This window comes from Candoia aspera, chromosome 2 (assembly GCF_035149785.1).
Source record: "Candoia aspera isolate rCanAsp1 chromosome 2, rCanAsp1.hap2, whole genome shotgun sequence".
Taxonomy (NCBI): Eukaryota; Metazoa; Chordata; class Lepidosauria; order Squamata; family Boidae; genus Candoia; species Candoia aspera.
The window spans coordinates 195,410,455-195,427,017 of NC_086154.1; the positions used below are offsets into that span (position 1 = coordinate 195,410,455).

A 16,563-nucleotide genomic window follows, 5' to 3' on the forward strand; every position below is an offset into this window, starting at 1 on the left:
ATAAATCTTTATATCTGTATTTGCTAACCTTACCTTACATTCCATGCAGTGGTAAAATCTGGGTTCAGCAACAGCAAGGTACAGGTGATATCTATCAACTCTAAATGGAGAGAAAGAGGAACAAACGTTTTATCAAAAGGCATGTATACAATTTATGATGGGTTTTTTGGCATTATACTTAATGTGTGACACTTGTTCTGTTATTTGTGTTTGTGCAATGTTGATGAAATTCTTATCCCTTCTTCCAAACTCTGTGAAATTGTGTGATATGTGAAAAATTTATGCAAAATTATGTATCAGCAAATGGCTAATGATACTGGAGTTAGAGTTTGGCAATATTTGAAGGATTAAAGGTTCTACATTCTGGATGTAGGCAAAACTTCTGATATTATGTCAGCTAATAAATACTGCAATTAGTGAATCTGTTTCAACGAAAGAGGCCTAAAGTCCATCAAACACACATTAAAAAGGGGAGAAGGAAAATGTTCTTCTTGTCCAGTCGAAACTTAAAACTCCTCCTCACCACGTGAACAGCTTTTCCTGTATTATATAACTGAATGTCTTTGGGGTGCAAGTGCACTATGGAAACAAAAAATGAAAAAACAATCTAAAAAGAAAGAAAGAAAGGAGCAAAGAGGAGAAAAAAGAAAAAGCAGCATGGGAAACAGATGACACTGCATGGAGACCTTTGGAAACAGTAAGAGAGAGACCAGAATGCAGGCCACAGAAACAGAGGAGGATGCTGTGGGGTACAGAAAGTGACAAAAGAAAAAATAAATGAACAGAATGCAGTTTAGAGGTTACACGTTATGGAGAAATACAGGGTGTGTTATGGGATGCAATGGCAAAAACAGAGAGAAATGTGTTAAAAAGAAAGGTTTTTATTTTATAATGGAAAAAAGACTATTCTGCATGTAGCACACTGACACTGCCCTCTTGAGTTAATAAGAATGTAAAAAATGGCCTTTGGAGTAATTTCAAATATAACTATGGCTTCATTACAATTCGCAGTATGAAAACTACCTATAAATCTGAAATGAAATTGTAGCAGATGATTTCAAATAAATGACTTTTCTTGTCAGAAGATATGCAGCAAAAGGAAATTTACACAAAATAAATAAATTTCTATAGATTAATTCTTCAATAAAGCATTTCCATTCCATTCCATCTTCCCAAGAGTCAGTCAATCAGACTTCGAAGTATAACCTTCACTGGTCTATTTTTGGTTCACTCTTAGATTTTTAAAGAAAGTTAGACAGATGTGTCCCTGCAGTCATACAAGGTATGAGCTCAACTGGAGGGAGTCTTTATGTTTTTAACTTGGATTTTATTACATGGCAACAAGCAATTTTATTGTAGCGGGAGAAATATAGCATCCATTTTCATTTTATTATATTAGTGTATGCAATTTGTACAATGATTATTTGGTGCAATAAATATATACAGTATCTTAGCAATAAATATACAGGGTGTACCAAAAGTCAGGCCCCATAGAGAATTTATTATATAAATTATATTGAATGTTTGAAATGGTTGCTATTTTCTTCTAAACAGTTCCTTACTCATTTGACGCGTGATCTTTGAACATTCCTAAGTACAGTAATAATTTCTTTGAAAAAAAAATAAAACATATTTTGACTGGCATATGGGGCCTGAATTTTGGTACACCCTGTATATCACAGCAGTAACAGCATGTTACCTTTCAATACTACAAGGTGTGATACATATATCACACTTTCAATTTAATCAGTATGATCAAGATAACACACAAAAAGCAGCAAAAACGACACACATACACACAATTTAATTACCATGATTCCTATTTAGATTAAAATCAATATAAAATAAGATTAAATCTATTTAAACTATTAAATGTTATTAAAAGCCAGGCTGAAAGGACAAGTCTTGATTTCCCCCATTTGCATTAAAGAGGAAGAAATGTTCTTTCCTCTCTGTAGCTCTGTTCCCCATTAAATTTGGGGGTGGCTCTGTGAAGGGGAAGAGGGAATTTAGGAGAGCAAGTATCTATCATTTGGGTGATTTCTTTATTCTTTATTAGCCAAGGCTTCTACAGTCTTGGGACAACAAATGTTTTTGAGCAACACATTAGGCATTAAAAAGCAAGCCCCTTGGACATCATCATCACTTTCCTGCTGACAGTAGAAACAAAAACGAGAGATGGATAGTCAGCGGCTTATTTTCTTTTCCTTGAAATGGGCAGATTGGAGTTTCTGATTTCATCTTCCCCTGCTAGTAGTGGTCATTCTCAAACTGTTTCTATTCTCTAGGATTGCCATATTTCAACTTGGTAGAAAAAGACACTTGAGAGAAGGTTGTTGTTTACGTAAAGTATAATACCCTGTTCGGTGTGCAAAATATGTTAATCTGTTTTTGCTCCTCTGCTGCTATGAATGGTTCATAAAATGACTTGAGGTTCTTTTGGCAAGCACCCACTCACTTCCAACTCTCTCCCTCTCTAGGTCTTCCTCATCTCAAGGAAGGAAGCTTCCCTTTCACTTTGGACTGGCCTAGAAACTGTATCATTAGTATTATCTTGTGCTCTTGAAAAATGGCTCGAATGAAGAACTGTTAAAGCAAAGGACTGTTATTTTATTTTGGCCAAGTAAAAAACAGAGTATATCTAATACATGTTGACATGAAATAATAAAAGGAACTAGAATTCCAACAAATGTTTTATCCATCTCTTGAAAAGGCTAGTCAAATACACAAGCCCCATTAAAATAGGAAGACATGGATGATTCTGGCTGTCCAGGAAGTGATTTGTGGCCTATAGTGGTGTTTGCTTTCTACAGGAGGCGTAGTCCCATCAGCCATGAAGGAGGGTGCAGTGCAGCCTCTCAAGAGACTATTGCTGGACCCAATCATTCCACACAATTTCCACCCAGTCTCCAACCTTTCCTTTCTAGGGAAGGTGGTGGAGAGGGTAGTTAGGCTTCAACTTCAGAAGACCCTGGAGGAAGCAGATTATTTAGCCCCTTTTCATTCAGAGTTCAGGCTGGAGTTTAGTACAGAGATGCTGTGGTGATTGATGACTGTGGCAGAGCTGGGATAGTGCAGTGTGTTCATCCTAATGCTCCTTGATTTCTCAGAGGCTTTTGATACTGTGGATCACAGTATCCTATTGGGAGTTGAGAGACATCACAGTACTGATGACTCCCAACTCCCAATAGGTACTCCCAGTCCTGTGGATCATGGTATCCTTCAGGAGTTGGAAGCGGGAGGCACTATTTTGCAGTGGTTCTCCTCCTTTTGCTGTTGCCGGTTTCGATCAGTGCTGACAGAGTGAGAGATCGCGCCCTTGGCCCATTACTTGTGGGATGCTGCAGGGCTCAATTCTCTCTCCCCTTTTGTTTAACACCAATATCAAACCACTAGGTGAGGTCATCCATCAGTTTCATTAATATGGTATCACTAATATGCTGATGATACCCAATTATACAACTTGCCCCCACGCCAACCAAGTGACATGAATACATGTTTTCAGAAATATTGTCAAATATCTTTTACAAAAAACTCAAGAGGTTGACTGCATCTTCACCACATTTAGCAGAACTAAATGCCAGTGGATGTTATTTTCAAATAAAGGTATTTAAAATTATCTATAAATAGCTAGTCCACAGTAAATGCTTTGGGTTCCTCCCCCCACAATTTTCTAAACTTTTTTTTAATGTTAAAATTCTAGATGTCTTACAAGATCATTACTGTTATTTCTTCAAATGCAGCAGTTTCCAGCAATCACCTACACAAGGTATGACCTGGAGTACTGATGAGCCAATCAAATGCTAAAGGTCTCCAGATTTTTCCAATGACTCATTTCAGTGTATAAAAAGGGTTTAACTGTGTGCAACATTAATCATGTATTCATGTTTATTATTGCAAATTTGTTTTTTTTAATCAAATGCCAGTAGAGCCACCTTAATGTGGAATGGGATCTAGATGGGGAGGGCGGAGGATCTGAGCCCTTCACCTACAACAGGACCCATTTCCCATATCTGCACTGTCAAAATAAGATCCTATGGAAATGAATGTAAATATAAACTGTATGCAAACACATCTATGCATCGATACCTCATATAGCGTACTGCATACACTGCAGAATTAGAAAGGCAATGCATGCTAATGGAGTGAAAGCTACTTATTTTGCTAGTTGTGGCTATCTCCAAATCAGGGGGTAGCATGCTGCTTATCTGTGAAAAACAAGCTTGTACTGAAAGACAGATCTACATGACTTTTAAATTTCACCCTAGAGAAGCACATCTCCTCTCTATCTCCAAAATATTTTATTGTCTGCTACATTGAAGCAAAAATAAGAATTCCATTTTTATAGAGGGAGAGGTGCCTGAGCAAGCAGCAATACCTGGATGACACAGGATGATCTTGAAAGCTAAGGAAGATAGAAGTCCTGGTCAGTATTTTAGTGGGAGACCATATGGGAATTCCGAGGATGTTGACTAAATTGAAAAAATAAAATAAAAAATCCCCAAACATCCAGGAAGAACATTGTCAGGAAAACTGCATAGATTTAATCACCAGGGGTGGAATGTGACTTGACAGCATCTTTATTTTTAGATATCCACATTTCTACATTTAGTCATCACTTCATTTTTAACAGCAGTTTAATTTAAATACATCTTGAATTGGTCCCTTAGCCTTTAAAAACTCCTCAGTACTTTAAGATGTTTTACTGCACAATAATACAGAAGTAGAAGTTGTTTTCTTGTTTAAAAGAGATGCAAATGTCAGGGTATTCCAAGGTGGATATACTTACGAAAGCAAGGCAAAGCATAAAGGTAATTATTTTGTAAAGACTTTTAACTTATAATTCTAAACATTGAGTATATATGAACCTCAGCAAATAGGCATGTTATGCTCAAGATGCACATCCAGTCACATCCAGTTTTATGCTCCACGTGTGCTAGATTTCTGTGTAGTGAGTAGATTAATTATTGTCTCCACATCATCCCTACTTTTTCTGATACTACTGATCCGGCATTATAGAAGTAATCAAGACACACAACAGGGTCATATACCACAACAACCCAAGATAAATATGTCACAACTCGAATGGCAAAAGCTGCTCATACTCATTTTAATGAAGCTAGATCAATCTACTTGCTGGATTCATACATTATCTAACTTGAAGTAATTTAGTAGTACATCTTCACCCATTTGGGGTATCTTGAGGGGAAGATAGCTCAGAAAGATTCCTCTGAATATGTGGGAAAGATTAGTTTATCTTTACAGAATTTATGGGTGATAGAACATATATGACCTGGAAAAAGCTTTTACGACAGCAATACTTTGTACTTTATGGAGTAACTTACCTTCTTTGTTGAGCCATTGCTTCCTTTGTTTGTAGTGAAGGAGCTTGTTATGGACATATGGCAAAAGAAATTTGACACACCAGCTTTCCACCCCAAGTTTGTTTTCAACCAGAACTATCGGACTTCGATTATATCTGGCTTCAGGGCAGGGGATTAATCCAATTTCATCTCTTAAAATAATAATAATAAAAAATTAGATAACTATATTGTCCTTTCATCAGATGCTAAGTCTGCCATTTTCTCCATTAACCAAACTTTTTCATTCTCTACCCCATCCATGAATCTACCCACTTCATTCTGCCTGTCTAGTTTCTGTTTTATTTCCAATAAAGTAACCAATTAAAAAAATGTAATTAACAGCACAATCCTATATATGTGGATTTTACAAGGCACTTATGTGGCAAGTGTTCTGAGAATCATAAAGCTGTAATTTTATACAAATTAAAGGGAAACTCTATAATACTGTAAATACATTAAATAAAAAAAACTTCATAATGTTCTAATTATGCATGGGAAAAAAGGAATAGGAGGTACTAGAAAAGCAAATAAAAATTTCCCCAGAACTGCATACAATTTGCAGGTTAGAAATGAATGCAGACCAACCTGTCACTAACCCATTTTTGTAAATCTCAGGCATTTCTGTTTTCAAATATTTTCACTGAATATATAGGATTTACTTCAGCAAAGGATCGTTAGCTTGTCGTGGTGCTGGAGCTTGAGCACCTCAACGATGCCATGAGCTAAACCGTGAAGGGCCACCCAAGACGGGAAGGTCATGACAGAGAGGTCAGACTAAATGCGATCCCTGGGGAAGGTAATGGCAACCCACCCCAGTATTCTTGCTGTGAAAACTAAATGGATCGGTACAACTAGAGATATGTCGGTATACCATCGGAAGATGAGACCCCCAGGTCGGAAGATGGTCAAAATGCTACTGGGGAGGAACAGAGGATGCGTTCAACTAGCCCCAGACGTGATGACGCAGCTAGCTCAAAGCCGAAAGGACGGCTAGCGGCCAACGGTGCTGGTGGTGAACGGCAAATCTGATGTTCTAAGGATCAACACACCATTGGAACCTGGAATGTAAGATCTATGAGCCAGGGCAAATTGGATGTGGTTATTGGCGAGATGTCAAGATTAAAGATAGACATTTTGGGCATCAGTGAACTGAAATGGACTGGAATGGGCCACTTCACATCAAATGACCACCAGATCTACTACTGTGGAAAAGAGGACCACAGAAGAAATGGAGTAGCCTTCATAATTAATAGTAAAGTGGCGAAAGCAGTGCTTGGATACAATCCAAAAAACGACAGAATCTCAATTCGAATTCAGGGCAAGCCATCTAACATCACAGTGATCCAAATATACACCCCAACCACAGATGCTGAAGAAGCTGAAGTAGAGCAGTTCTATGAGGATCTGTAGCACCTACTGGACAACACGCCTAAAAGAGACGTTATTTTCATCACAGGAGACTGGAATGCTACGGTGGGCAGTCAAATGATACCTGGAATTACAGGTAAGCATGGCCTGGGAGAACAAAACAAAGCAGGACATAGGCTGATAGAATTTTGCCAAGACGACTCACTCTGCATAACACACACACTCTTCCAACAACCTAAGAGATGGCTTTATACATGGACTTCACCAGATGGACAACACCGAAATCAGTTTGACTACATCCTTTGCAGCCAAAGGTGGCGGACATCTATACAGTTGGTAAAAACAAGACCTGGAGCTGACTGTAGTTCAGATCACGAACTTATTGCACAATTTAGGATCAGACTAAAGAGATTAGGGAAGACCCATAGATCAGCTAGATATGAGTTCACTAATATTCCTAAGGAATATGCAGTGGAGGTGAAGAAGAGATTTAAGGGACTGGACTTAGTAGATAGGGCCCCGGAAGAACTATGGACAGAAGTTCACAACATTGTCCAGGGGGCAGCAACAAAATACATCCCAAAGAAAGAGAAAGCCAAGAAGGCAAAATGGCTGTCTGCTGAGACACTAGAAGTAGCCCAAGAAAGAAGGAAAGCAAAAGGCAACAGTGATAGGGGGAGATATGCCCAATTAAACGCAAAATTCCAGAGGTTAACCAGAAGATAAGGAATTATTTGTAAATAAGCAATGCGTGGAAGTGGAAGAAGACAATAGAATAGGAAGGACAAGAGACCTCTTCCAGAAAATTAGAAACATTGGAGGTAAATTCCAGGCCAAAATGGGTATGATCAAAAACAAAGATGGCAAGGACCTAACAGAAGAAGAAAAGATCAAGAAAAGGTGGCAAGAATATACAGAAGACCTGTACAGCAAGGATAACAATATCATGGATAGCTTTGACGGTGTGGTCAGTGAGCTAGAGCCAGACATCCTGAAGAGTGAGGTTGAATGGGCCTTAAGAAGCATTGCTAATAACAAGGCAGCAGGAGACGACGGCATCCCAGCTGAACTGTTCAAAATCTTGCAAGATGATGTTGTCAAAGTAATGCATGCTATATGCCAGCAAATTTAGAAAACACAAGAATGGCCATCAGATTGGAAAAAATCAACTTATATCCCCATGCCAAAAAAGGGAAACACTAAAGAATGTTCAAACTATCGAACAGTGGCACTCATTTCACATGCCAGTAAGGTAATGCTCAAGATCCTGCAATTCATGGAGCGAGAATTGCCAGATGTGCAAGCTGGGTTTAGAAAAGGCAGAGGAACTAGGGACCAAATTGCCAATATCCGCTGGATAATGGAAAAAGCCAGGGAGTTTCAGGAAAACATCTATTTCTGTTCTATTGACTATTCTAAAGCCTTTGACTGTGTGGACCATAACAAATTGTGGCAAGTTCTTAGTGGTATGGGGATACCAAGTCATCTTGTATGCCTCCTGAGAAATCTGTATAACGACCAAGCAGCAACAGTAAGAACAGACCAAGGAACAACAGACTGGTTTAAGATTGGGAAAGGAATACGGCAGGGCTGTATACTCTCACCCTACCTATTCAACTTGTACGCAGAACACATCATGCAACAAGCTGGGCTTGAGGAATCCAAGGCTGGAGTTAAAATTGCTGGAAGAAACATTAACTATCTCAGATATGCAGATGATACCACTTTGATGGCTGAAAGCGAAGAGGAACTGAGGAGTCTTATGATGAAGGTGAAAGAAGAAAGCGCAAAAGTTTTTTTGCAGCTAAACCTCAAAAAAACCAAGATTATGGCAACCAGCTTGATTGATAACTGGCAAATAGAGGGAGAAAATGTAGAAGCAGTGAAAGACTTTGTATTTCTAGGTGCGAAGATTATTGCAGATGCTGACTGCAGTCTGGAAATCAGAAGACGCTTAATCCTTGGGAGAAGAGCAATGACAAATCTCGATAAAATAGTTAAGAGCAGAGACATCACACTGACAACAAAGGTCCGCATAGTTAAAGCAATGGTGTTCCCCGTAGTAACATATGGCTGCGAGAGCTGGACCATAAGGAAGGCTGAGAGAAGGAAGATCGATGCTTTTGAACTGTGGTGTTGGAGGAAAATTCTGAGAGTGCCTTGGACTGCAAGAAGATCAAACCAGTCCATACTCCAGGAAATAAAGCCAGACTGCTCACTTGAGGGAATGATATTAAAGGCAAAACTGAAATCCTTTGGCCAGAGAATGAGAAGACAGGACACCCTGGAGAAGATGCTGATGCTAGGGAGAGTGGAGGGCAAAAGGAAGAGGGGCCGACCAAGGGCAAGGTGGATGGATGATATTCTAGAGGTGATGGACTCGTCCCTGGGGCAGGTGGGGTTGTTGACGACCGACAGGAAGCTCTGGCGTGGACTGGTCCATGAAGTCACGAAGAGTCGGAAGCGACTAAACGAATAAACAACAAAAACATATAGGATTTATGTCCTGATAATGTAAGTGATCCTATTTATTTCAGTGTTTTATGCAGTATTATGACATAGCCCACCATCCAGTTTATTACTCATGAAAACGTCTCAGACTATATGCAGTTTTTATTGTCATTTTTTGATTCCACTGATTACTTTATTTATTTGAAAGGAAAAATGACAATTTTAATCATGCCAGAATTAAAAAATTCTGCTTACGAATAAACAAAATCTTAAACCACAGGACAGTTATTTTTATTCTAACCTTTCAAAAATAACCTGGCATATATAATTTATAACTCACTTTATCCTCAGATTCTCCTTATGATAAAGAGACAGATATTTGCTGAGACTCAGTAAACTGACAACAGGGAATCTGAATTTTTATTTACCCTATATCCTTGTGGATGAGAATTTTAGGTGCCAAAATATACCCCCAAAATTGGGTTTGACTTATCCATGGATGAGCTTATCTGTGAGTATATACAGCAGGTTTTTCCCTCAGCTTTTTTTTAAAGTACCCATATATCCTGTATACACTTGCGTATAACCCCATCTGTGGACAAGATCACCCACAATTTTTTAACCAAACTACCATGAAAAATGTACCACACACGGATAAGCTAATTCTGAAAATTAAAACACAAAAATTTAAAGGGTCGGTTTATCTGTGGGCAGCATATTTTTCATGGTATTTTGGTTAAAAATTGGAGGGTCGGCTTATCCATGAGTATATGTGGTATTTATTATTTCAATTTATATAGCTGCCCTTCTCAAATATGTGATTCCGGGCAGCTCACAGCAACTAAAAAACAGTAACAAAAAACAAAACAATACAAAAAATTGTAAGTATAAAAACAATATAAAACAATATAAAAAAACATACAACACCACAATCCATAGCTCAGGTCTACAGAAACCCATCAACGATAATCAACACAGCCCGTTCAGGCTCTACCACACATCCAGGTCCTGATGCCTGATGGCAAAACCAAGTCTTTAAAGCCTTATGTAAAGCCAGTAGTGTCAAGGCCAATCTGATCTCCAGGGAGATGATGTTCCAAAGGCAGGATTTTTTCCTACTTTCCTAGCTACTATACTATACTAGCACAACAGAGGATTAATTGTAAAACAAATTAGAAGAGCAGAAGAACTTACTACTGTGGTCTGAAGTAATATTGTTGCAAGATTGTTGGTACAATCTTTTATTGTAAACCGCCCAGAGTCCCTTTTGGGAGATGGGCGGTGATAAATTTAATAAATAAATAAACAAACATATTCCATTTAAGTTAATGATGACCCTCTCCCCAAAATACACTTAAAACTTATCAGCTTCATCATATTGAGAATAATGGTGATGTGGAGGAAAGTACTAAGTCTATGAATGAGTGGCAAGGCCACAAATGGTTTGCCATTTGGAGACAGTTACCACAAGGAGCCACTCAAACATCTTCCAAATGGCAGCAACTCAAGTGCACAAAAAGTACTTTCCACTCATAAATGTATTAATGACTGGAAATGGATTTCAGAAGAAATGCAAACAAATTAATTTGGGCTCTTTTTCTAAATGGAAAATCCATAAAATAAAACTGAAATGATAGCAGTTATGTCATTAAGCATTTATACTCACACCACACACAGAATACTATTAACTGATATTACCATGTAGAGAATTGAGATTCAGCCTCACCAAAGATCATATTTCGAAATAGCAGAACACAATTTAAAAAGGGCGGATAGGGAGAGATTAAATAACACACTATGCCAGAGAAGTAAGGGGACAATGCTGATGGGAAGTATATGAAGAAATGCTTGCTGCAAAATAATGTTGAAAGTTACTATATAATGTGCATATTAAAAAAAGATAGTTACTAAGAATGTAGTCAAAGAGAGTAAGCAACAGTTAAAAGAGGCAGTAAAAATGCAAAGCAATTTTGTTTTGAGGGTGGGTGAAATGGGCTAAACAAGGCACTGCCAGCAGAGAGAATGGAATAAAATAAAAAATAAAATAATAAAAGAGATGAAATGATTTGGGATGAAATTAAAGTGAGGAAATGCCAGAAGTAGTATTGTAGATATTTCTACAGGAATGACAGTGATATGTCTAAGAGTATAACGGAAGCAAATGCTAGAAATGTGAGGATGAAAGAAAAAAAATGCTGAAAACTCGTAAGTATGAGAACACTGCACAACTGTAAGGCTGCAAGTATATATAACACAAACGAAGAAAGGTGGATATGGTTTGGTTACAGAAGGAGGGAATTTTTGTACTTTGGTAGAAAGTCTACTAAAGAATGCATGTTGAAACAAGTGAAAATCATTGTATGCTTCAGCCTACTTAAATGAGGAAAAGGATTACCTATATCAGAAGAAACATAAAAGACAAATAAATGCAGAAGGAATAGGCTACTGAAGAAGCCGGAAGAGACTGGGTGAAAGATGAATAGATGCTGTATGAATATGAACTGAATACAATACTGAGTAACCAGTATGAAAAGAAATATGTTGAGATGGTTTCGTCATACAGAGCACATAAATAAGGAATGAATATACGAATATATTAAGGAAGACTGAATATGTTAAGAGGAAGGGGAAGACTAACAAAATTATGGCTAAGTGAATTTGATGAAAAAGAGAGAGGTATTCTTTAAAGTTTAAAGTACAAAAGGTAATGTGCAAATGTGCCAGAAGCAAGGATGATTTGCCAGGATAGAAAAGTATGGAGAGGGTGGTGTAAACTAAATTATGTTTCTTTTTCTTATCTCATGCCTTTAATTTCTCTGTTATGCTATTTCTTACTCTGTTTCTCTACTCTGCTTAACATAACATATTCTGATTGGGAACAGTGTGATGGGCATGTATGTAAAAAGTTCCATATACACTAAGATATATTCCACCCAATGAAGCTTATTTAGCTCTCTTAACACAAGAATTAATATAGTTCCACAAAAGCAATTAACGAACATGTAGCGCAGTGACTGAACAGGTAAGTATTTTCCAATGCTTCAAGTATTGGAAACATAATTTGTTTTTCTTTCCAATTAGAAACTCTACTGGATATGTTTTATTTAAATATATGTACTTAATTATTATGTATATAGCAACCTCATAGCTCTATAACATATTTTATGAAAAGGATTCAAAATATCTGTGATAGGCTTAGGGGCAATAAACGTAATATAGCAAGCCAAGGTAATTTTATTATATTTTAGTCAGAAATGGAACTATGAATTCCTGATAACGTCACCCATGCTAGTAATGTTGAAAGGAGAAAGATGAAGCTAAGGTAATCCACATTGGGGGTGAAGGCCAGTGGGACTGCAGGCATAAGGGGAGCCAACTCATTTAGAAGAAGGAATTCTAAAATCAAAAAGAAAGAGGCAATAACAAACCAGCTCTCTACTATTGTATAGAAAATAAAAATACTGATATGGCTGAAACTAGTGGACAGTCAGAATAAGCTCAATGTGAGGAACATATTCAATATGCTTCCCTTATGTGAAAGAGAATCTGAACAGCTATAGGGAAGGTATTAGACACTGTGAAAACTGAAGCAGGAGAAACTCACAAAATAATTATAACAATGGCCAGATGGAGAATGATAGCTTTGGAAAACAAGACTGTATAATGACTGAAGACAGACTTTCAGCATCAAGCAGGAAGGGAAGGTATTCCAATCAAGAATTACAACAAATAGAGGAAAATAAGATTAGAAAAACCACAGGAAATGGACAGTTAAGGTAGAATACTCAAGAGTAAATATGGAGGAGATCTAATAGAGACAAACAAGGTTAAAAGAATAATGAAAGACTATACCAAAATCCTGTACAAACAACATTGTAGAGTGATAAAAATATTTGTAAAAAGAGAATATGTTCAGGAGTCAACTCCTTTAGAAAAAGCACACAACATACCAGTTGTTAAACAGAAAAGCACTTGACTGGAGATGAAATTCCTGTTAATTGTTTTAGGTTGCAAGTAAAGAGGCAATTACAATGTCTATGTCAACAAATATAGAATAAAACTATGTGAGCTCAGAGACTGGGAAAAAAAAGGGTTTATAAACCTATATTGAAGAAATGGGATGCAGAAGAACACACTAATTACCAAAATATTGCATTAATTTCTCATGCAAACAAAGACTGGTTAAGAACTTTTAAAGAAGAATATACAACAGCTGTGCATGCAGAGAAATGCCAAATGAACAGAAAGGTTTCAGAAAAGGCAGAGGGAAAACAAAAGACTACAATTGTATAACTTTCTTATTATAGAGAGGTATATAAGTATACAGATCTGACTGAAGTGGCATATAAGCTCTAATAAACAAACCATGGTTATGGAGAGGGCAAAATAATTTAAGGAGATTCACCTTGGCTTCACTGACTACAGCAAGGCCTTTGATGTCCAGATCATGCTAGAAAATGAATGTGTTAAGGCTAATGAAAGTGCCAGAACACATTATTCTTCAGAAATATATTTATAACAAACAAGATGCTACAGTACTGTTAAAGCAAGTCTGGAGAAACAGTGGTTTTTCACCATTTAACAACACAAAATATGCAGGTAATGTTAGCTGAAAGTAAAGAAGAGCTATGGGAAACAGCTTAGAGTAGCACATTGTGAAACAAAAATGGAAACTGAAAAATCTGTGTTAATATTAAAAAGCCAAAGGTAATGTCAACTACCACAATTAGTGAACTCAGTTGACACTGAAGAAGTGAAGACAATAGATGGTTTTGTTTTCTTCATTCCAGAAGAGATAAAATTGAATAGTGTCCTGGAGAAGAGAGTAATTCTAGAGAAGAAGGCAATGGTAAACTTAGACAAGTGCATAAAGATAAGGATATTCCTGTCATAACAAATATCAGAGTAGTTAAAGAGGCAGCTTGTCTAGTGGTAAAAAATAGCTGTGAAAACTGAAGATGAGGAACCAGAAAAAAAAACACGTACTTCTCTGAATTATGATTTGGAGAATATTACTACAACTGCCATGGATTGTAAGAGGGATCGATAAATTGATCCTGGCCCAAATAAGGGCTGACTACTCCCACAAATGGATGATCAGAAAACAGAAATTCACATACTTTGGACATGTGCTGCAAGTGGATAATGGACTAGAACATCTACTATGTTTGTCAACACTAAGGGATGTAGAAGAAAGGGAAGGCAAAGTATAACTGGGATGGATGGCATCAAGATCACCAGAACATCAGTTGAAGAGCTACAAATTATTACATGGGACAAATCAAGATGGTAAGCATTAGTTCACACAGTTAATAGGCATAGGGCCTGACCTGGTGGCAACTATCAAAAATTTCCATAAAACAGAAAATAAAACCAAAATGTCCACATAGTAAATATTCAGTATTTTTTTCTTAATGTTTACAGAGATGGAAACAAGAAATATATGCTTTATCCGATAGGCCAGCCAAGCTCTATGAGGTTTAGCACCTACTTTAAATCATGCAGCTCCCTTCTTGCCATACAGACACATGGACATACAGTTGAACAACCCACAGGGTCATCTATTTTAATGGATGATAGACTTTGGTAGCCTTTAAATAAGTCTTTAAGTAAAGAAAATATGTTTGATTCTTTTTAACAGCATCCTGATTTGAGAATTTTTTAAATATAAAGATATACTTTTATAGGTTACCTAAATTAAGTGAGAGAGATCCATCCCAGGGCTAGAAACCAAGAGATCACGAGTTCTAGTTCTACTCTAGGTACAAAGCCAACTAGGTGATTTTGGGCCAGTCATTCTCTCAGCCCTAGGAAGCAGACAATGGCAAACCACTTCCAAAAAATGTTGCTAGAAAACTGCTAGTCCAGGCAGTTGCCAGGAGTCAAGACCAACTCAAAGGCAGCAGAAAGAGGGGAAAATATGAATACAATCTTTTAATATTTTGATCTGTGAGCTAGCATACATGTCAACAAGATATTTTCACTAATACTACATTATTTTAAGCATATGCAAAACAGAGCTCTTTGTTACCCAAATAGAGAATTTTTCCCCTGGAACAGGTCAATCTGAGTATTTCAGAGGCAGTAGGTGCATTTCTAGTTACGTAAGTCCTGAAACAGGATGATGGTCTTATCGTTATGGCCACAAATCACATCCTGTTCTGGAAGACATGTTCCCAGAAATGCATGAACCACCCACAGACCTCGAACATTTTGGAACATCTCACTCTTGGGGAAATTCTGAACACAGCTTCATCATCTTCATCTTCATCATAATCTCTCTTAATTTCTTCAATTTTGTGACAGAGAGATTACATTAAAGTACTGATTAAATATCAACTCCAATTTAGAATGGGCTGTTGCAAAACTAGGCTGACCCATCAATGTCAAAAATAGATATTATAGTGACTGTTAACCTATGGAGATACTGTAATAAACAAGGATTGATCTTTTAAATTCCGCTGAGGACATTATGTTCAGAGGAAGGGCTTGCAATGGAAAGCTTACCATCCACTCTTAAAATCAAAAAGTTTGTATCTTCCCCCACTGCACACACGCAAACTTTGAAAGTTAGCCAGTAACAAATTCACAACGTGTAACTCTCTTCAGCAGACCTGACGCTTCCACGTCGTTCTGTTACAACTCCTGCCATAATACATCACCTTATCTAACCAACTGCAAAACAACGGGTTCTATTCCGCAAATGGATAGAATTCTGAGTTCTCCCCTCCGGCCTTACTTTGAAGTTACTCTCTCGTCCAGTGGCGAAAGTTCAACACGGACCTCTCTCTGAGGTCCCTGACCTGCTGCCTCTCGAAGAGAGAAAGAAGAGAGGAAAAGGGCGGGTGGGAGAGTACCGGCATCATCTCCTTCTTACAGGAGACTCCGTAACTTTGCTGCCCTCCAGACAACTCAGTCGAGCGCCGCTGGCCCTCCTGCCTAGCAAAGGAAGGTCGGCTACCGCCTTCTCCAACAAGGCGAAGCAAAGCGAAGAAAACCCCGGGCAATATCGCGCCGCTCCCCGTTCCTGGAGCGCACGCCCATCCACTCACATGTGAGGGTTGCGCTTGAAGGCGCTGTTAATGTCCTTCACTACCCGCTGCACCAGCACGGCCACCTCCTCCGGGGACTCAGCCATCTTCCGGCTGCTGCTACCGCAGCTTACGACCAGTAGCGCCGCCGCCCCGCATAGGAAGGCCAAGGAAAGCAAAGCGCATCCGGGTCAGAGGCCTCCGCAAGGCGGAGCACGGAGAAGCGAGTAAACTATCCAGGAAGGACCGCCTCCTCCTTTCGCTTGACCCGGCCCCGGAGGAGCAGGAGACACAGGAGGGAAAATGCTGGGGAAAGAAAGCTCTGAAGGGTAGATTGCTAGAGTGTAGGA

General features: G+C 38.2%; 1 protein-coding gene across 1 annotated transcript in view; it reads right to left on the minus strand.

Annotated features, from left to right (window-relative positions):
- The window catches only part of PTAR1 (protein prenyltransferase alpha subunit repeat containing 1), a 41,554-nt gene extending 25,194 nt beyond the window's left edge, over nucleotides 1–16,360 (minus strand). The window contains exons 1-3 of the mRNA XM_063295119.1: nucleotides 16,235–16,360; nucleotides 5,346–5,515; nucleotides 34–100 (exon numbers count right to left, since the gene is read on the minus strand). Coding sequence (XP_063151189.1) covers nucleotides 34–100; nucleotides 5,346–5,515; nucleotides 16,235–16,320 — 323 coding nt within the window. The 5' untranslated portion in view covers nucleotides 16,321–16,360. The remainder of the gene's footprint in view (nucleotides 1–33; nucleotides 101–5,345; nucleotides 5,516–16,234) is intronic.
- Between the last annotated feature and the right edge of the window lie 203 nt (nucleotides 16,361–16,563).